This window comes from Mustela lutreola, chromosome 5 (genome assembly GCF_030435805.1).
Source record: "Mustela lutreola isolate mMusLut2 chromosome 5, mMusLut2.pri, whole genome shotgun sequence".
Classification (NCBI taxonomy): domain Eukaryota; kingdom Metazoa; phylum Chordata; class Mammalia; order Carnivora; family Mustelidae; genus Mustela; species Mustela lutreola.
The window spans coordinates 73,081,893-73,103,691 of record NC_081294.1 but is presented as its reverse complement, the minus strand read 5'-3'; the positions used below and the strand labels follow the sequence as shown (position 1 = coordinate 73,103,691).

Here is a 21,799-nt window from a genome sequence, read left to right as displayed (position 1 = left end):
GTGAGGGTCAGGTTATATAATAATTATAATCCAAGGGAGAATAAGCTACGTGGCCATTTTGAAAAATATAAGCTTACTATAATCATATGCATCCACCTACACAAAGAAACCAAAGAGAAGGTTCTGATCCTTGATTCAGGCTCTAATTCCAGGTGCTAGGTCCTGAGATTCAGATATAACAACCAGATAAACTGAGTAAGAGTGGTTAACTAAGACTGCCTACGCTTGAAATCTAGTTTCCACAATTTATTAGCTGTGTGACCTTAAACTAGTTCCTTGTCCATCCATCACAGTTTCCTTTTTTTTTTTTTTTAAAGATTTTATTGATTTATTCAAGATAGAGAGCACGCAAGTGAGAGAGAGAGAGAGAGAGAGAGAATGCGCATGTGCATGAGCACAGGGGAGGGGCAGAGGGAGAAACAGATGGGGGACTCTGTCCCAGAACCCCTGGACCACAACCGGAGCCTAAGGCAGACACACATCCCACTGAGCCACCCAGGCATCCCGCATCATAGTTTCCTTGTCAGTACTTAACAGTTCTTACCCCACAGTGCAGTTGTGAGTATTAGATGAGATAATGGGTATAATGTAACCTAGCACTGGGTTTGGAATATGTAAACAATAAATGTTAGTTCTTATGGTTACTATATCTGTCTTTCAGGAACTTCCAGTCTATCAGCAGAGACAAACATGAAGCTCAACACCAAAAGTTCTCACAGAGATACACAAAAAGTTTTGGAAGTCCAAAGTTATTGCCCCTACTGAAAATATGAAAAGGCCACAACAATCACAGACCACATGCCAATTTTATTTGTAGCATGCTTTGTTCATAACTAGAGATTTTCTATATCAAATACACAATCATAAACATGGTTTACATTGGGGCGCCTGGGTGGCTCAGTGGGTTAAGCCGCTGCCTTCGGCTCAGGTCATGATCTCAGAGTCCTGGGATCGAGTCCCGCATCGGGCTCTCTGCTCGGCAGAGAGCCTGCTTCCCTCTCTCTCTCTCTGGCTGCCTCTCTGTCTACTTGTGATTTCTCTCTGTCAAATTAATAAATAAAATCTTTAAAAAAAAAAAAAAAAAACATGGTTTACATCATAATGAAACTAAAAAAGACCTACATTCTGTCATGCCTACAGCAGATGGCACAAGTCTAACATTTAAATTGATGACCAAATAACAACCCCCAACATATTCTATTTTCTTAGTTAATATTGTAAAAAAAAAAAAAAAACACACACTAAAAATACATCAGAAAAAAAGGAGTTTGGAAATGAGCTCTAATCTTGTATTACGTGAATACATATTTAGTGACTTAAATTCAAAAACACCTAATTCTAAAACTTCCATTCAATGAAACTGGTAATTCCTCAAATGTGCTAGATACCATGTGGAAAGTTGGAGAGAGGACGATGTGCAAAAGCAGATAGCCTTGCTTGTATAGCTTTTATAGTCCAGAGGGCAGAAAGGTATTATTTTACAAAATTACATATGTTAGGGGCACTTCAGTGGCTCAGCTGGTTAAGTGCCTGCCTTCAGTTCAGGTTACGATCCCAAAGTCCTGGGATCAAGCTCCACATCGGTCTCCCTGCTCAGCGAGGAGTCCACTTCTCCTCTCTCTGCCTCTCCACCTGCTTGTGTGCTTGCTTGCTCTCTCTCTCAAACAAACTCTTCAAAAAATTAAAAAATTACATACATTAAACCAGGGGTATCTGGGTGGTACAAATGATGACAAATATCCTTTGAGACCTCTACTATATTTGGGAGAAAGTGAACATTATGTAAATATTACCAAAAAATAAAATTAGTAAAACTACAGTTAGAAACTGCCTTGGCAAATTGATCCAAGTAGTCAAAAAATCCAACTAATTAAAAGTGGGAGTCATGGGATACCTGGGTGGCTCATCTGATTAAACAGCCAACTTGATTCTGGCTCAGATCATGATCTCAGGTTTGTGAAATGGAGTCCCATGTTGGGCTCTGCACTCAGTGTGTAGGCTGCTTGTCCCTCTCCCTCTCTGCCCCGCTCCCACAGAGTATGTATGCACTCTCTCTCTCTTCCTCTGTCTCAAATTAAAAAAAAAAAAAAAAAAGGAAAAAAAAGTGGGAGTCATGAAGAGCACCTGGCTATCTCAGTCAGTAAAGCATGGGATTCATACTTGGGGTTGTGAGTTTGAGCCACACAGGTACAGAGATCACTTAAAAAAAAATTTTTTTTTTAAATCTTTAACAAAAAAGAGTGGGAGTTATTATTTGCCTTTAGCTTTATTACATATTAATGAGATGAAGATATGCCAGTTTATATAGCCTTACAGTTTCATTGTCAATTTTTGCAAAGAAACTATGTGTACACAAATCTATACAGACTGGGACGCCTGGGTGGCTCAGTTGGTTAAGCAGCTGCCTTCGGCTCGGGTCATGATTCCAGGGTCCTGGGATCGAGTCCCACATCGGGCTCCTTGCTCGGCAGAGAGCCTGCTTCTCCCTCTGCCTCTGCCTGCCTCTCTGTCTGCCTGTGCTCGCTCGCTCTCTCTCCCTCTGTCTCTGACAAATAAATAAAATCTTTAAAAAAATAAATTAAAAAAAATAAAAGCTCTTTTAAAAAAAAAAAAATCTATACAGACTTAGAAAAACTTGTCTAGACAACCTTTAGATTGCAATGTAACAATCTACCACAGAAAAAAATGTCCTGGTGTGTCAGGAATTACATATAATGACACTATAAAATACCACAATAAGTTACAGAAAAATGGAAAAGGTAACTATTCAGTCTTTTGATTTTCTAAAAAGTATCTGAATATTCAACTGAACTGTAATATGCAATTTATTTTTTTAATTTTTTTTAAGTTTTTTTTTTTAAGATTTTATTTATTTATTTGACAGAGAGAGATCACAGTAGACAGAGAGGGAAGCAGGCTCCCTGCCGAGCAGAGAGCCCGATGCAGGACTCGATCCCAGGACCCCGAGATCATGACCCGAGCTAAAGGCAGCGGCTTAACCCACTGAGCCACCCAGGCGCCCCTGTAATATGCAATTTAAAAAAGCTACATTGGGAGGTACAAACTTCCAGCTATGCAATGAGTAAGTCATGGGGATGAGAGATACAGCCTAGGAAATATAGTCAATTGTATTTGTAATAGGATTGTATGGTGACAGATGGTAGCTACACTTGTAGTAAAAATAAGCACAGCACATAGAAAAGTCCAATCAGTAATGCTACATAACCAAAATTAATTTAACATTATGTATCAACTGTAATTTTTAAAAAGCTACATTAACAGGTGCCTGGGTGTCTCAGTCAGTTAGGCATCTGACTCTTGATTTCAGCTCTGATCATGATCTCAGGGTCGTGAGATGGAGCCCCTCCTGGTAGTCTGTGCTCACCAGAGAGTCTGCTGAAGATTCTACCCCTCTTCCTCTGCCCTTCCCCTGGCTCGCCCTCAGGTGCACTCAGGCTTGCACGCCCTCTCTCTCTCTCTTCCTCCCTAAAAACAAACAAAAAAATCTTTTTTTTAAAGATTTTATTTATTTATTTGACAGAGAGAGAGATCACAAGTAGGAAGAGAGGCAGGCAGTGGAAATAGGCTCACTGCTGAGCAGAGAGCCCGATGCAGGGCTCGATCCCAGGACCCCAAGATCATGACCACTGAGGCTTAACCCACTGAGGCTTAACCCACTGAGCCACCCAGGTGCCCCAATAAATAAATCTTTTAAAAAAATAAAAAGCTACATTAAATCTACAGTATGAGTATTCAGGGGAGCCTAGGTGGCCCAGTCATTAAGTGCCTGCCTTCAGCTCAGGTCATGATCCCAGGTCCTGAGATACAGCCCCTGTGTCAGGCTCCTTGCTTGGCAGGGTGCTTGCTTCTCCCTCTCCAACTCCCCCTGCTTGTGTTCCCTCTCTCTCTGTCAAACAAATAAATAAAATATATATATTTTTAAATCTACAGTACGAGTATTCAAAAGATACTTTAGGACCAATAACTGCCCTAAAAGAGTTAACCAATAAAATCAAATTTCAACACTGAACTCTTTCTTCCACCTTCTAGAGAAATACCCTCTCCAATTGTTCACTGCATCCCTACTGTCTTTATTATTAGCAGGATGAACAACAAAGAAACCCAGCACACGCCATTAGCCATTTTACTGAAAATAATTCTACAAAAACTTTAGAAATGGGGATAATAAAGACTTTCAAAATTATACCTTCAAAATGCTATTTGTAGTCTAAGGATTTCCTTTTCTAAGTGAATTCTCAATTGGCCCTGGGCAATGTGTGCACAGGGACTGTTTTCTTGTTTTCTTTTACATTCCCAAGGACAGAACTTAGAAAGTGTGCAACAAATGTCTGTTGGACAGAGTTAAGCCAACAGAGGTGACAAAATCTTTTATACTACATGTTGCAGTGGCTAACTTCCTTCAGTATAACACCAAAATTATCACAATGCACTTAAATATAAACTGACAAGCGTATTTGCAGGACTTGCTCATGTAAAACTGCACTTTATAGATTATAAGAAAAAGCCGTAGCCATATGACTTTTTTTTTTTTTTTAAGGATATAGAAGTTTATTGAATACACTGCAAGAAAGCAGCAGGAAGGACAGGAAGAGAGGTTGTCTGCAATCATATGACATATTCAGTTTTTCTGCCTCAAAGTTAAAGTCTTAAAATGATTTCATCCTCAGTGTAAATGTTACTAAATAGCCTAGAATCAAATGCAGTTTACTTAATCTGTTACCACAAGTATGAGAAGGAACAATTCATTCAACTTAATACCATTACAGTGCTTACACTTATTCTTGCTTCTGCCTACATACCTGCCTACTCAAGACATTTTTAAAAGTCTTTTAGAGCCTTCTTTGTAAAGAAACACTAGTCTTCTCTAAACACAATGTAAATTGGGTATTTTAGTCACTGGCTATTTTCCTGAACTTCTCAAAAATCTTAGATTACAATGGGCATTTTAAGTATATTAGTTTTATTCTACTAGTTTTGTTATGATGAGCCAAAGATTTATTCGTAAATCAGTAACTTGGAAAGATTTTGGCAAAAAATCTTTCTTTCTCTAATATAACAATTATAGTAAGTTTACCCAATCACCATGTAAGACAATTTAAAGAGTCCTAGAAGAGGCATAAAACTAACTCTAACACCAACTAAGAAAGTGCAGTGCCACATGTACACTCTCGAGAGAGGTTCAGAGGTGTTTCCGACCACTTTTCCAAGTGAGTAAAGACCTCTGGCAATCAAACAGGAGATCATCCCCTATTATTTGGTTCTTCCAAAGCTGAAAAACTTAACAAGTGGCCTAAGTACATTCGCCTATGGTTCTGGAAGACACGAGCAGGCCTTAAAGGGGCCTGCCAAAAGCACATTCATTTACCTCCATAAATTCAGACGCCCCCCCACCCCCACCCCACCGCAGGCCCTGTGGAACTGAAATAAATGAATCAGTCCCGGAGCTGTGCTGTCTTGGAAGACAGGGTGAAGTGGCAAGGAAGGGGAAAGCACATGAACAGGCACTATGAGTCTTGCATGCGAGTACTGAGGTATGCACCGAATCTGTATCTTTCACCCACGTATTCCCAGCGTGTTGTATTCAGCAAGCACTCATTAATTGTTCACTGAACGCATGAATAAATAAATATGAAACAACTTAAGACGAGTCTGGGATTGCGGCTGGATATTCACGGCGGTCTCCTTCGCCCAGGCGCCCACCACCACCCGCTCATTTGCCTGGCCGGGAGGTCACCCTCTTCTGTCGCCATAGGCAGCGGCAGTAACCAAAGGTCAGCTAGAGCCCAGGCCGCGCCAGCCGCCCGCCCCCCGGGGCAGTACTTACCGTTGCTGTAGAGAGACCCCGACGCCGAGGCGGCCCCGTTCTGGGCCTGGAGGCCGGTTGGGGCGCCGCCGGAGGCCGGTATCCCCGGCTGGGACATGACGACGGTGCGCGTCGGGGTTGGCAGGGGATGGTCGGGGTCTGCGACAGCGCCAAACTAAGAGCTGAAAGACGACTGCTGGAAGCGGAGGGAAGGAACCACCAACTCAGGACGGAGGCGAGGAGAGAGGGTGGCGCATCATGCCCTAGGCATGGCGCTGCATTCTTCCCAGCCCGCGAGCGGCCACGGGTTGGCCTGGGAGCTGACGCCTGGGAGTCGGACAGGTGGGGCCGAGAACGCAGGGCTGGAAGGCGGCAGCCTACCGAAAGAGGAGAGAGGCCCCAGCCGGAAGTGCCTGTCAGCCGCTGGCCGCGCAGGCGCAATCGAGACACGTGGCACTTCCGGCTCCGGGCTCGGTCGAAGTCGCTGCTGCGGTCGGTGCGCTCTTTTTTCCTCTCAGGGCTTCCCAGACCGCCCGATAGCTCCGGGTGTCCCTGCCCGAAGGACCGTGCTCGACCTCGCCTGCCACGTCACTGAGTCGCACCGCCGGCCGGAAGTGGCGTGTGTCACTGCTACGGAAATCCCCGCCGTAGTGAACGTCATCTCGCGGGCAGGGCTAGAATCTGAGGGCAGGCCGGGCTTCGGGAGCCACTTTCGAGGGGTGGGACTGACAGTTCCTCTCTCGGCGTTTGTGAAGATAACCTGAGACGACAGACGTCATCGTCCTCTCTTAAAACTATGCCTCTGGTAGCTGAACTGATGAATATTCGTCGCAGTATTTCATTTCACATTTCATTATATTCCAAGTGTAAATTATAAGGGTTTTTTGGGGGGTTTGTTTGCTTGTTTTAAGGGGGGGGTAATTATGTACGTGTGTTAAAAGTAATCAAATCGAGGAGCAACTCTGTTTTCACTGGACGACTCAACTAATTTTAATTTTGAAACTCGCTGATTCATAGCATAGTCACGCGAAAGTTCATTAACATCATCACATTGAGCAGCAGGTTTAAATGGCAGTTTTAGTTCCTCTTCTAAGAGGTTACAGTAAGGGAGAACATTCAAACTTCCTTTCTGGGCAAACAGACTTATTTTTTTATATATACTTTTAGGGAGGTGGGATAATACAGTTAATTGATGGTCTCCTTAACCATTTTACCTACCTTCATTCTACTTGGGTTTTTCCTGCCCTGAGCTGATGACAAAGCTCTTCTTTAATCTACAGATTTGTTCTGTTGATTAAAGTATCCTACCAAGGGCGCCTGGATGGCTCAGTTGGTTGAGCGCCTTCAGCTCAAATCATGATCCCAGGGTCCTGGTATGGAGTTCTGCATTGGGTTCCTTGCTCAGGGGGGAGTCTGCTTCTCCCTCTTCCTCTGCCCCTCCTCCCTACTTAGGTTCTCTCCAATAAATAAATAAACCTTAAAAAAAAAAAAAGTCACGCCAAGGATTTTGTAAATGCCTGCTATGAAATACTGTATTTATATTGTATAATGTTATGGTATATAATCATTAGAGCAAGAGCTAAACCATTGTGTCAGACCTGAAAAGCAAACAGTAAGAATTCAAATAATTAAGGGTTAAATTTTCTCCTAATCCTGTTTCTATCATTTGCCTCAGAACCTTACTAAAAATGTATTTGTCTTGTGTGGAGTTAAACAATTAAACTCCTTTGCACAAGATGCAAGTATGAAGGTTTCTTTAGAATGAAGATGATACTTTTAGTCAAACTGTTTCCCTATAACAAAATCCCAAATCATATATCTCAAGATTAATCAAAAATATGAGCAACACAAGCCTCTCAATGTTTTAAAAAGAAAACGGAACTCAGAGAGACTATACCTTCCTGAGGTCAGAGAGAAAGTCACCGTCATTCTTCAAAGAGACAAATGCTTAGACCTGGTCTCAAACTTGCAGTAGTTTAATTTTTTTTCTTTTTTAATGCAACTCCTTAATTGGTTTATTGACTTTGGCACCGGAGTTTCATTTGGTTAAATCAAACTTTCTTTGGACTTTATTCTGTTTAAGCAATATCTGTGTGCTCAGAGGGGAAAAAAAAACACCTAAAAGATTAGACATTTTGAAACATAAATCATGGTTGGTTAAACAAACCAATGGCTGGCTAAATAAACCAACCACGGTTGGTTAAAAAAAAAAAACCATAATATGCTAGTAAGTAAATACTCCTTTTTCTAAAATTTGTCCCCCTTCCTTGTGTTGTTTTTATTCCCCCCAAAAACTATGGCTAAGTGATAGTTTTAAAATACTTAGGAGATGCTGGGGGGAGTGGGGGTAGGACTAGGGTGGGTTGGGTTATGGATATTGGGGAGGATATGGGCTACGGTGAGTGCTGTGAAATATGTAAAGCCTGATGATTCACAGACCTATACTCCTGGGGTAAATAATACATTATATGTTAATAAAAATAATTTTAATAAAAAATAAAAAGCTAAATTTACAATAAAAAAATAAAATACCGAGGAGAAAAGCAGCATTTGTCATCTGCCCACTCTCAGGGACAATAGGAAGTTAAGTTTAAGGAATTGAGGTGAGGCAACATAGTTAAAAAGGTAATTTTTTTTCCTTTTTAAAAATATTTTATTTATTTGACGGAGAGAGACACAGTGAGAGAGGGAACACAAGCAGGGGGAGTGGGAGAGGGAGAAGCAGGCCCCCCCCAGAGAAGGGAGCCTAATATGGGGCTCAATGTGGGGATCAATCTCAGGACTCCAGGATCACTACCAGAGCCAAAAGCGGACGCCTAATGACTGAGCCTCCCAAGCGCCCCAACAGTATTTTTCTTTTTAAATGTCATCCATACATTGTCAAACCCTTCTCTGACTTCTTAAAGTGTGACTATATAAATATCAAGGAAAAATTATTAGTGCTATTATGAGTTATTAAGGGTATTGATTTTTTTTTTACTTAACTATATGAATCTATCCTACAGTACCATACATTTTTCTAAACTGATGCCAGTAATATATTCTACCTTTTTATCCTTGTTTTCCAGAACAGCAGGACCTTATGCCACAGATACACCCTTCATATGTATATGTGTCAGATTTTCCACGCATTATTTTCAAAGCCTTCAATCCTACTAAAGATGATAAACAAACAAAAAAACTAGGTGATACTTCAGAGTCTCAGCACTATACAAAGAATATTCCATTAAATGTGATTATTTATTTTAAACCAAAGAGGTAGACAAGCATTCCTAATAAAATTCGCTGACAGGGGCACCTGGGTGGCTCAGTGGGTTAAAGCCTCTGCCTTCGGCTCAGGTCATGATCTCAGGTTCCTGGGATTGAGTCCCACATCGGGCTCTCTGCTCAGCGGGGAGCCTGCTTCCCCATCTCTCTGCCTGCTTCTCTGCCTACCTGTGGTCTCTGTCAAATAAATAAATAAAATATTTTTAAAAAATAAAACAAAATTCGCTGACATGCAGAAGTGAACCCAGGCTCATACAGGAGGGCCCCATTGCCTGCCTGTTCCTCAGGTTGAATTGTCAGCTGATAAATGGGAACAATTCTGTTTACTTTTCAGAATAGGGGGAGTTAATTTAGGTCCTTTAATTATTTAAATATGTGTCCTATTGGGGCGCCTGGGTGGCTCAGTGGGTTAAACCGCTGCCTTCGGCTCGGGTCATGATCTCAGGGTCCTGGGATCGAGTCCCGCATCGGGCTCTCTGCTCAGCGGGGAGCCTGCTTCCTCCTCTCTCTCTGTCTGCCTCTCTGCCTACTTGTAATCTCTCTCTGTCAAATAAATAAATAAAATCTTTGGGCGCCTGGGTGGCTCAGTGGGTTAAGCTGCTGCCTTCGGCTCAGGTCATGATCTCAGGGTCCTGGGATCGAGTCCCGCATCGGGCTCCCTGCTGAGCAGAGAGCCTGCTTCCTCCTCTCTCTCTCTGCCTGCCTCTCTGCCTACTTGTGATCTCTCTCTGTCGAATAAATGAATAAAATCTTAAAATAAATAAATAAATAAATAAATAAAATCTTTTAAAAAAAAACTAACAAAAGGTATTTAAAAAAATAAATAAATAAATATGTGTCCTATTTCAAACAAAGAGACAAAAAAAAAAAAAAAAAGGTTTCAGTTACAAACAACAGGTTCTGAAATTCTTGTGACTCCATTTTAAGAACAGTTCCCTTGGCCTCATTTGCCTCTGGCAGGACATCTGTTTGTATCTAAAGTCAGTAGCTCAGAAGCTACACCGCAAGAGCACTCATCTCACACCAAGCCAGTAAATCACATCGTTCTCTTTGAAAACTTTGCATCTTTTTTTATTTATTTATTTATTTTTTTTTTAAAGATTTTATTTATTTTTTTGACAGAGAAAGATCACAAGTAGGCAGAGAGGCAGGCAGAGAGAGAGGAGGAAGCAGGCTCCCTGCTGAGCAGAGAGCCCGATGTGGGGCTCGATCCCAGGACCCTGGGATCATGACCTGAGCCGAAAGCAGAGGCCTTAACCCACTGAGCCACCCAGGCGCCCCAAAACTTTGCATCTTTATGTAGGTTCTTGCCATTCTCACCACCCACTGGTTAATTTTCATTATTTTGCACGGGAGCTCCAGGGATAGCCTTTCTGGTTTGCCTCTCTCCAATCCATCTTACATGTTTAACTGAGCTCCTAAATACTGATTCTGTCTTTATTCTGTCTTTTCCTTTACCCCAACACCTATAATTGCTCCTCTTGTCTGTTCCATCAAGTTTCTCTGCATGGCTTTTCTCATCTTGCACAGAGTAAAACCCAAATCCCCACTCAACCTTCTAAGTCCCACATGACCTGGCCCTGATACCTCTCTGTCTTCATCTTCCACACTCTCTCACTCACTCCACTATACACATACTTGCTGTTTCTCCACCTACCCAACCACAAGCCTGCCTTTTACACTTAACTTCTTTTTTTTCTTTTTTTTATTTGACAGAGATCACAAGTAGGCAGAGAGGCAGGCAGAGAGAGAGGGAGGAAGTAGGCTCCCTGCTGAGCAGAGAGCCTGATGCGGGGCTCAATCCCAGTGATGAAGTTCTAGAACCTAGGTGAGGTTTGGTGGGCTGAGGTCCAGAGCCGATGACCAAGAAAGAATTCTTGAGACATCTTTGGTGCAAAATGGTGGTTTATTAAAGCACGGGGACAGGACCCGTGAGCAGGAAGAGCTGCTGCCCGGGGTTGTGAGGGATGGCAGGTTATATACCCTGCTGTTGGGGGAAGGTGAGGGGAAGGGAGGTTTCAGTGGAGTTTTCATATGCTAAAGAGGGCCTACAAGGTGCCAGGATGTTCCAAGCCTGCCAGAGGCCTTGCCCTTGCTGCTGGATCAATGTTGTCTTTAGACCATCCATTAACCTTAAGATCGTTGGGAGACTTTTTGGTGGGGTGTCACAATCCTGCTATCAATCGTCTTTGTTAGTGAAATTTAGGACATTTGTAAACCAGCTTTTGCTTTGTCCTCAGCCAGCCTCCAGCTCCCTCATCACCAGGACTCTGGGATCATGACCTGAGCTGAAGGCAGAGGCTTTAACCCACTTAGCCACAGCAGGCGCCCCTACACTTAACTTCTTAACCCACGATGCTCTTCTGAAAGATATACTTGTGGCTCAATCTCTCACCACTTCAGGCTTTATTCACAATAACTTATTGTTTACCCCTTCTCTAAATACCCCTACAATAGCATACCCTCTCTGCTCATTCTAACCCTCTTATCTTGCTTATTGTAGTTTGTTTTTTTTTATAACACTTCTCATTGTTAAATGCTTGAGGCTATGTTTACCTTTCTTCGTGGAATAAAATTCTATACATATCCTCCCCATTCTAAGGTGATTTTTTTTTAAAGATTTTATTTACTTATTTGACAGATAGAGCTCACAAGTAGACAGAGAGGCAGGCAGAGAGAGAGGGGGAAGCAGGGTCCCTAACAAGCAGAGAGCCCCATGCGGGGCTCAATCCCAGGACCCTGGGATTATGACCTGGGCCGAAGGCAGAGGCTTAACCCACTGAGCCACCCAGGCACCCCGTAAGGTAATTTTTAAAATTTCATATGTGTCTTGTTTTTAGATCCTCAGATAGTAGAAACCAAGGATGTGTCCTTCTCACATCTATATTCTCGGCACTTGGCTTAGGGCCTCACCTTTAATTCACTAAATGTTTTCAAGTGAATGAATTTAAAGTGTCATCGTTTCCATTCTTCTGACTATTTTGCCCCTCAACAATTCACTACTTCGAGTTCATATTTCAAGTATAGTCTAAACCACATTACTAGTACTTATTTCTAAATTATGTTGTCTTTCATTCTTTCAGGTTCTTTTTTAAAAAGATTTTTTGTTTATTTTATTTAAAGATTTTATATATTTATTTGACAGAGAGAAGTCACAAATAGGCAGAGCAGCAGGCAGAGAGAGAAGGGGAAGCAGGCTCCCCGCTGAGCAGAGAGCCTGATGCCGGGCTCGATCCCAGGACCCCAGGATCATGACCTGAGCCAAAGACAGAGGCTTTAACCCACTGAGCCACCCAGGCGCCCATAAATACATTATTTTTAAATTTAAATTTTTGTCAGTGGTATTGAAGTATTGGTACTGAGACAACAAGTAACAAGTAGGAATCTGGTTTGGTTAGGATGGTCAGGACAAGAGGTGACATTTAAGGTATGATCCAAAGGATGAGAGAGGTAGCTATACAAAGAGAAAAAATGGAAAGAAGAAAGGCTCTGGTCAAAGGCAACACCACCTACAAAATGCAGAGGCAGGAATGAGCTTGCTATGGTGAGCAAGGCAGAAATGGCAAGAGGTAAGATTGGAGAAATAGATGAGGCAGAGCAATACCTCTTGTAAGGCATTGTAAGAAGTTTATAGGCCTTGGGAAGCAGTTGAAGAGTTATAAAGAGGGGAGTAATTTGATCCAAGTCGTGCTTTAAGATGAATGCAATTTTATTTTATTTCTTAAAAAGATTTTAGTTATTCATTGGAGAGAGATACAGAGACAGAGACAGAGAAAGAGAGAGCACAAGTAGGGGGAGAGGCAGAGGGAAAGGGAGAAGCAGACTCCCTGATGAGCCAGGAAACTGAGCTAGGAAACTGACCTGAGGCTCCATGCCAGGACCTGGAGATCATAACCTGAGCCACAAGATGCTTAACCATCTGAGCCACCCAGGCATCCCTGAATGCATTTTTTTTTTTTAAATAAGTAAGGAAGGCACCTAGGTGGCTCAGCTGGTTGATCATCTGCCTTTGGCTCAGCTCCTGATTCCGTTGAGCAGGGAGTCTGCTTCTCCCTTCCTCTGCCTCTTCCCTAACTTGTGCGCACTTTTGCTCTCTCTCTCTCTCTCCCTCACTCACTCCCTCTCAAATAAATAAAATCTTCAAAGAAACTAAAAAGAAAAAAATCTGGGGTGCCTGGCCGTCTTAGTGGGTGGAGCATGTAAATCTTGTTCTTGGGGTCATGACTTTAAACACCACATTGGGCCTAAAGCTTACTTTAAAAAAATCCAACAGCTGTGATGATTATTGACTGCAGGGAGAAGAATGGAGTTGTTGCATTAAACTAGGCCAGGGATACCAGTAATCTGCAGTGAGGTTGCTATTGTGGGAATTTAAGTAATCCAAGTTAAAATTCTGGACTTTGAAAAACTCTTTTATTTTAGCTAATAATATGCTATCAATCATGATATCTTACAGGTTTGTTCAAGGATTTATAGATTCTCACACACAACTCCATATTTCTTTGTTCTCGCAGACCCAATCTAGGCCTGTGTTACCACTTACCTGCATGATTGGACCAACCTCATTCCTGAGCTCTGTTTTCAGTCAAGCTGTTCCAATACAACCCACACTAGTTGCTGCTAGAGCAAACTAACTTTCTTTCTTCCTTAAAAGATTATTTATTTATTTATTTGGCAGAGAGACGGTGAGAGAGGGAACACAAGCAGGGGAAGTGGGAGAGGGAGAAGCAGACTCCCCACCAAGCAGGGAGCTCAATGCTGGGCTCTATGTGGGGCTTGAATCCAGGACGCTGGGATCATGACCTGAGCCCAAGGCAGATGCTTAACGACTGAGCCACCCAGACGCCCCTAGAGCAAACTTTCAAAAACAACACTGAACACGTTTCTGCTCTATTCAAAACCCTCAAGAGGCTCTATAATATGGGAGCCTATGATAGTCCAGCCCAAATCTACCCAGTCAAATCCTAATACCTGCCTGGTGCTTTTTCAATCTCTCCCCCTTTTTGTATGTTATTTTCTCTTATATCATCCCTTCTGAATCTTCTGGATATTAATCCCCATTTTACCTACACGGGCACTCTAGGTGGCTAGTTTTGTTAGAAGCATAGTCTGTGGCTAGAAGTTGTGCTCTTATCTTTTATATTCTATTAAAAATGTATCCGTTAAAATTCAGAATTTAGAATCATTAATTACATGGTAAAGTGTCTATAATAAATGTTTTAAATTTTAAATGTTTTATAAAACTGTGTATAGTATGATTATAATCTAATAAGAATGGTTTAATCTGTGAGGTGAGACTGGGGGTGATTTTTGTTTCCAGGAGGTATTTTTCTGGGTTTTCTAAACGTTTTCTTTTCTTTTCCTTTCTTTTTTTTTTTTTGACAGAGAGATAGAGGGCAGACGTAGGCAGAGCAGCAGATAGAGGAAGAGGAAAAGGTAGATTCTCCACTGAGCAGGGAGCCCGACCCGGGGCTTAATCCCAGGACTCTGGGTTCATGACCTGAGCCAAAGGCAGCCTCTTAACTGACTGAGCCACCGAGGCACCCCAAACTTTTTATAATTAATATGTATTACTTTTATAACAACAATCATCAAAAAGAATGGGGAGAAATATGTTATGTAGCCTTTAAGACTATCTCAAACAGGGGCGCCTGGGTGGCTCAGTGGGTTAAAGCCTCTGCCTTCGGCTCAGGTCATGATCCCAGGGTCCTGGGATGGAGCCCCGCATCTGGCTCTCTGCTCAGCAGGGAGCCTGCTTCATCCTCTCTCTCTGCCTGCCTCTCTGCCTACTTGTGATCTATTTGTCAAATAAATAAATAAAATCTTAAAAAAAAAAAAAAAGAATGTCTCAAACACTGGCATCACTGGCTTCTTCACTCCCTCATCACCATCACCATTTTCTACATTATCCTCTCTCCCCTCATCTTTTTTGAAAGTCAGGTGTGACTTAACTCATTTTCCTGCCAAACTGGGAGGTCCTTGAGTAAAGACACTATGTCTTGCCTATTGTCACAACTCTGCATTCCTAGATATTTTACAACTTCTTGCTGAAGCCAGGAGTTTAGATTTTTTAAGGCTGAATAAAATGCCAGCAATATCAGGAAAGAAAGGCTATCAAGATAAGAGCTATAATTTTGAGGAATCCAGTGAACTAGTCCTTTAACTACTTAGAAGGATTTGTTAAACCTGTTAACCTTAAGGGGCGCCTGGGTGGTTCAGTGGGTTGAGCATTAGACTCTTGATTTCTGCTCGGGTCCTGATTTCAGGGTCATGGGATTGAGCCCCATGTTGGGGGTGTCATCCTGAGCATGGAGTCTGCTTGGAATTCTCTCTCTCCTTCTCCCTTTGCCCGCCCCAGCTTGCGTGCTCTCTTTGTCTCTCTATAACTGAAAGAAAACAAAAACAAAAAACTATTAACCTTAAAAATTAAACTGTCAGTTATCTTACTGGAAAAAAAAAAGTTTATTCTGAAATAGCAGAGAACTGCATTTCCAGACACACAGGCTAAGGCTTTGCAAGTCTAGAGAACATGGGAGAGGACCACTCTTTACAGAGGACTGGCTAAGTTGAGAGGCCTTTGTTATAAACAAAACACCTCTCAGAATAAACTGGGAGCTCTAAGTTTAGTGGCTTTTCATTGGCTCAATTGTGACAGTCTCTCATTGGCTGGGCTGTTGCTGAACAAAGAAATCCTTTCCTCCTGTTACAGAGGTAAATAGTTTTTTTTCATATGGGGAATGCAATGGAAGGGTCTGCAATGGAGGAAGAGTGGCAGGGTATAAGAGCTTCCATTTCTGGTTCCTGACTCCAGTGTGTGTGTGTGTGTGTATACGTGATTAAAATTTATTTTTTAAAGATTTTTAAGATTAAGATTATTTTTTAAGATTTTATTAAGATTTATTTATTTAATATGTGTGTGTGTGTGTTTTAGGATTTATTTTTATTTATTTTTTTAAAGAGATTATATTCATTTATTTGACAGACAGAGATCACAAGTAGGCAGAAAATCAGGCAGAGAGAGAGAGGAGGAAGCAGGCTCCCTGCTGAGCAGAGAGCCAGATGCAGGTCTCGATCCCAGGACCCTGGGATCATGACCTGAGCTGAAGGCAGAGGCTTTAACCCACTGAGCCACCCAGGCGCCCTGAGGATTTATTTATTTAAGTGATTTCTATACCCAACATTGGGCTCCAGCTCATGATCTCAAGACAGAGTCCCATCCTCCACTGACTGAGCCAGCCAGGCACCCGTCCTGACTCCATTTTAAATGAGATTTCCTTTTATTAATTTTAAAGAAATCAAACAGGATTCAAGAGTAGGTAAGTGGAAAGGAGAGTAGAGGGGAACCTAGACTGGAAAAACAAGTTCCTCTAACTTAGATCAATGGACTTTAGGGAAATTCTTCAATCCCTTGAGGACAAAAATGTACCTAGGAGGAATGCCTGGGTGGCTCAGCCGGTTAAGTGACTGCCTTCCGCACAGGTCATGATCCCAGGGTCCTGGGATTGAGCCCTGCATTGGGACACCCTGCTTGTGTTCTCTTGCTCTCTTGTGTTTTTTTAATTTTTTTTTTTTAAAGATTTTATTTATTTATTTGACAGAGAGAAATCACAAGTAGGCAGAGAGGCAGACAGAGAGAGAGAGAGGAGGAAGCAGGCTCCCTGCTGAGCAGAGAGCCCGATGCGGGACTCGATCCCAGGACCCTGAGATCATGACCTGAGCCGAAGGCAGCGGCTTAACCACTGAGCCACCCAGGCGCCCTGTTTTTTTAATTTTTAAAAAAGATTTTATTTATTTATGTGACAGAAAAAGAGAAATCACAAGTAGGCAGAGAGAAGGGAAAGCAGGCTCCCCGCTGAGCAGAGAGCCCGATGTGGGCCTCCATCCCAGGACCCTGAGATCATGACCAGAGCCCCAGGCAGAGGCTTAACCCAATAAGCCACCCAGGCACCCATAAAACCCTTTTTTTAAAAAGTACGTAGGAGTCCTTCATTTATGAATAGATCACTTGCTCATATGTATTGAGCACCTATTATATGCCAAGCATTGAAAACAGGTTCAAGGGAGGAAAAGGTAGATATGGTTCCTAATCTTAGGAAGCATACAGAATGTCTATTGGGAGAGACTCTACACAATCAATCACATATTTACTTGGACAATTATAAGTAACTCGAATGGTAATAGGCTAATTATACAGTTGCTGGGGAAACCAAGATTGGGAGGGAGTTTTTTTTTTTTTAAAGATTTTATTTATTTATTTGACAGAGAGATCACAAGTAGGCAGAGAGGGAGAGAGAGAGAGAGGAGGAAGCAGGCTCCCCGCTGAGCAGAGAGCCCAACGTGGGACTCGATCCCAGGACCTTGAGATCATGACCCGAGCCGAAGGCAGCAGCTCAACCCACTGAGCCACCCAGGTGCCCCTGGGAGGGAGTTTTGTTTTATTTTTTGTTTTGATTTTTAAGATTTTATTTGATTAGGAGCTCCTGGTGGCTCAGCTGTTAAGTGTCTGCCTTCCACTGGGTTCATGATCCTAGGGTCGTAGGATTGAGCCCCCCACATCATACTCCCTGCTCATGGGGAAGGTTGTTTTCCCTCTCCTACTCTCCCTGCTCATATTCCTGCTCTTGCGGTTTCTTTCTCTGTCAAATACATAAATAAAATCACACAAAAATTTTTTAATTTATTTATATATTTATTTGAGAGAGAGGGAGACCTGGGGGTGGGCAGGAGTAGAGGGGTAATAGGAGGGAGAGAATCTCAAGCAGACTCACCACTAAACACGGAACCATACTTGGGGCTGGATCTCAAACCCTGAGATTATGACCTGAGCTGAAAACAGGGTAAGAAGCTTAATCGAAGGAGCCACCCAGGCACCCCTGGGAGGGAGATTTTTGATGAGAGGTCTCTGTGCTGAGACCTGAAGAGTATAGATGACATAGGGAGGTAGAGAGGAGAGGTTTAGAAAATTTGTTCTAGCAGAAGAAATGGCAAATGTGAAGGGAAGACACATGGGCTAAGGCATTTTCTGAGGCTGCAGCCAAAAGAGGGAGATCCAGCAGAGGAAGTCATAGAATTTTCTTCTATTGAATAACCCATTCTTTAACCCCAAACAGCTCCTTCTTCTGTCCCTATGGCCTCAAAACCAGGCTTGTGAGCGATCATGAGAGCCTCACACTTCCATTCAAGGCACTCAAATATTCTTATTTAAACACATTTAAGGAAGATACCGTTAATCCACCAGTAAAGAACAGCAGAGTCAGGACGTCTTGTTTAAAGCTCAAAACCTAGCATCCAACCTATTATCTGGCACATAATTACGTTTTGTAAAATTACTTGTGAATTCAAGAAACAGGTGTACTTTAAAAGATATATTTTTAAAAAATGTATTTTTAAAAACGGATGTAATGTATAATTTTCCCAAGCTACAGACTCGCGTTTGCTTCTCTGCCTAGGCCCTCGGACCTCTGAAGCCCTTCCTGACCGGCATGGGGAGACGAGGTTGGCTCCAGCCCTCAAGCGCGCTCAGCCTAGGTGTTGGCGGCGGAACCGCGAGGAGGCGGAACTTTGGGCTCGTGGAACGATGGCCCTGCGGACCATCGGGAGGGAAGCACACACACCCCCCCCACCCGCCCCGGCCCGGAAGGAGCTGACGGGAGCTGGGACCTCGGCAGCCATCGCGTTTTGCAGTTCGAACTAGAAGGTTGTAGGGCGGACTCCAGGTGGAGAATTGCGATCTGCCCATTCGCAGGTGAGTGCCGGTCTCTTCCCCCGGTAGAACCGGCAGGCGGCAGCTGTGGATCACAGGGAAAGTGCACTTTTCGGACCTGAGCCCACCGGGGTCCCTGGTTGTGGCCAAGAGAGAAAGGGGTCCCTGTTTTCCTCTCCGGAGTCAGGCAGCGCTAAAGGGAACGGGTTCTTTTCCTGCTCTGCGGTGGTCGCTCTTAGAGTCCTCTGGATAGTGCACCTGCTGCTGTCAAACGGTGTCATTTGAGGAAAGAACGAGCTGACTGTAAGGCGTAGATAAGCCCGTCCTTCCCCTCAGCCTCAGTTTCCTCACCTGATCAGGCAAAGGCGGCCGGGATCATTGACAGCTCCGGACCCTGCGACGCGGTGTTTTCAGTTCTCCCAGTTAGTGTGCTGGCAAAGTGAGCTTCCTTACTAGTAGAAGTTAACGTTTGGCCATAGCCCAAGTCCCAGGTGAGTGGGAGAAAAGATACTGGTTGGGGGAAAACTAATGATTTATAAGTTGTTCCCAGATTTTTGAACAGCATAGAGATTTGTTTTGACAACAGCTGAAGCTCTGACCTCACTGGCCCAAAAGCCAAACTCATTAGGTACTTCAAGTATTTGGTACACTTGAGCAAAACGAGGTGAGGGAATCCTTTTAACTTGAAAAATTAAAAGTAGTAGTATTTGCATATTTATCTGTCAAGCTCAGTATTACCACGGGTCTTACTCTGAAGAATATTCTAGGTTCAGTGTTAAAATACCAGTTTAGAGGATGAAAGAAGGGGCGACTGGGTGGTTCATTCGGTTAAGCGTCTGCTCATGATCTCAAGGTTCTGGGATCTAGTAGGGTGTGGGTTCCTTGCTCAGCGGGGAGTCTGCTTCTCCCTCTGCTTCTTCCCCTGGCTTGGGCGCACATTCTCTCTTTCTACCTCAATAAAATAAAATCTTAAAAAAAAAAAAAAAGAGTATGAAAGAAAAGGAAACATTTACTGTCTCTTATGTGTGAGTTGCTAACCATTCACACAATTCATTAAGGAAGGTAATGATATCATCTCTGTTTTACAGATGAGGAATAAAAGAAAATTAATTATTTGTCAATAATTGTGGTGCAGACTTAGTAAAGCAATGTATAGCTAATACTTTTTTTTTTTTAAGATTTTATTTATTTCTTTAACAGATAGAGATCACAAGTAGGCAGAGAGGCAGGCAGAGAGAGAGGAAGGGAAGCAGGCCCCTGCCGAGCAGAGAGTCCGATGTGGGACTCTATCCCAGGACCCTGAGATCATGACCTGAGCGGAAGGCAGCGGCTTAACCCACTGAGCCACCCAGGTGCCCAATACTTTTTTTTTAAGATTTTATTTATTTGACAGAGATTACAAGTAGGCAGAGAGGCAGGCAGAAAGAGGAGGAAGCAGGCTCCCTGCTGAGCAGAGAGTCCGATGTGGGACTCGATCCCAGGACCCTGAGATCATGACCCCAGTTGAAGGCAAAGGCTTTAACCCCCTGAGCCACCCAGGCGCTCCTCTAATACTGTTTTGAGGATATACATTCATTACCAAGATATTTGGAACTTAACTAATCTTATAGTTCAGTGGGATCAAGCCCCACATCGGGCTCTCTGCTCAGTGGGGAGCCTGCTTCCCCCTCTCTCTCTGCCTGCCTCTCTGCCTACTTGTGATCTCTCTGTCAAATAAATAAAATCTTAAAAAAAAAAAAAAAAAGATTAGGCTGTCATGAATGAAAATCACTAGCACATTGTTTGAAGTTTATAAGTCAGAATTCTATAGTAATGATGATTTCTCCACCCTCTTTGAGTGTACTTGTCTGATACTCATTTAAATGATTTGTCTGCAAAACATTACTAACTAAAAACCTTTAAAATTACACGTTTGAGGGGCGCCTGGGTGGCTCAGTGGGTTAAAGCCTCTGCCTTCGGCTCAGGTCATGATCCCGGGGTTCTGGGATTGAGCCCCGCATCGGGCTCTCTGCTCAGCAAGTAGCCTGCTTCCTCCTCTCTCTCTCTGCCTGCCTCTCTGCCTACTTGTGATCTCTGTCAAATAAATAAATAAAAATCTTAAAAAAAAAAAATTACACGTTTGAAATATTTCTTTTGTAAGTGATGAACCACTGAATTCTCCTGAAACCAATATGCGCTGCATGTTAGTTAACTCACTAGAATTTAAATAAAAATTTGAAGAAAAAGAAAAATTTTCTTTTTTCTTGTATATAGCTTTTGAACAATTTCAATTAAGGGAGCGTATTTTAAGGGGGCGCCTGGCTGGCTCAGTCGGTGGGGCATGCTACTTTTGATCTTGGGGTCATGAGTTCAAGCCCCATGTTGGGCCTGGAGGGTTTTATTGTTGTTGTTGTTGTTGTTGTTTTAAAGATTTTATTTATTTATTTGACAGAGAGAGATCACAAGTAGGCAGAGAGGCAGGCAGAGAGAGAGAGGAGGAAGCAGGCTACTTGCTGAGCAGAGAGCCCGATGCAGGGCTCTCCCAGGACCCTGAGATCATGACCTGAGCTGAAGGGAGAGACCTTAATCCACTGAGCCACCCAGGTGCCCCTGAAGACAGCGGCTTTAACCCACTGAGCCACCTGGGCACCCTTGGCCTAGAAGTTTTTAAAAAAAGTATTTTAAGGTTTGAATTTGTCACTGCTTATATTGATTTTCATTTTCTTAATTCAGTATAGGCAAGTGTAGTACTCAAGACTCACAACTTTTCATAACAAAGCATTTTTCCCCCTTCGCTCACTCTTAAAAAAAATCCTATTTATATTTGTCACAGATTTAACCTTCCAGTTGAGTGTCACTTTTCCCCAAAGGAAACTTGAGTTTTTATTCTTGTTGATTACGTGAATGCAAAGGTCTAATTCCATTACTATGATTGCTATGCATTCAATCATAAAATGTTTTCTTGAGTTTTGTATTTGCATCACTGTTTCAAAACTTTAAAGGCTATAGAAAGAAAAATCTTAAGA

The 21,799-nt window shown here is 42.7% G+C and overlaps 2 protein-coding genes across 3 annotated transcripts in view; one reads left to right on the top strand and one right to left on the bottom strand.

Annotated features, from left to right (window-relative positions):
• Nucleotides 1-5,976, bottom strand: part of SEC24A (SEC24 homolog A, COPII coat complex component) — a 69,310-nt gene extending 63,334 nt beyond the window's left edge. For both annotated transcript variants that reach the window (XM_059174605.1, XM_059174606.1), the window contains exon 1: nucleotides 5,846-5,976. In XM_059174605.1, coding sequence (XP_059030588.1) covers nucleotides 5,846-5,942 — 97 coding nt within the window. In that variant the 5' untranslated portion in view covers nucleotides 5,943-5,976. The remainder of the gene's footprint in view (nucleotides 1-5,845) is intronic.
• Nucleotides 5,977-18,721: 12,745 nt separating this feature from the next.
• The window catches only part of SAR1B (secretion associated Ras related GTPase 1B), a 32,247-nt gene continuing 29,169 nt past the window's right edge, over nucleotides 18,722-21,799 (top strand). The window contains exon 1 of the mRNA XM_059174604.1: nucleotides 18,722-18,836. The gene's annotated coding sequence lies outside the window, so the exon portion shown is untranslated. The remainder of the gene's footprint in view (nucleotides 18,837-21,799) is intronic.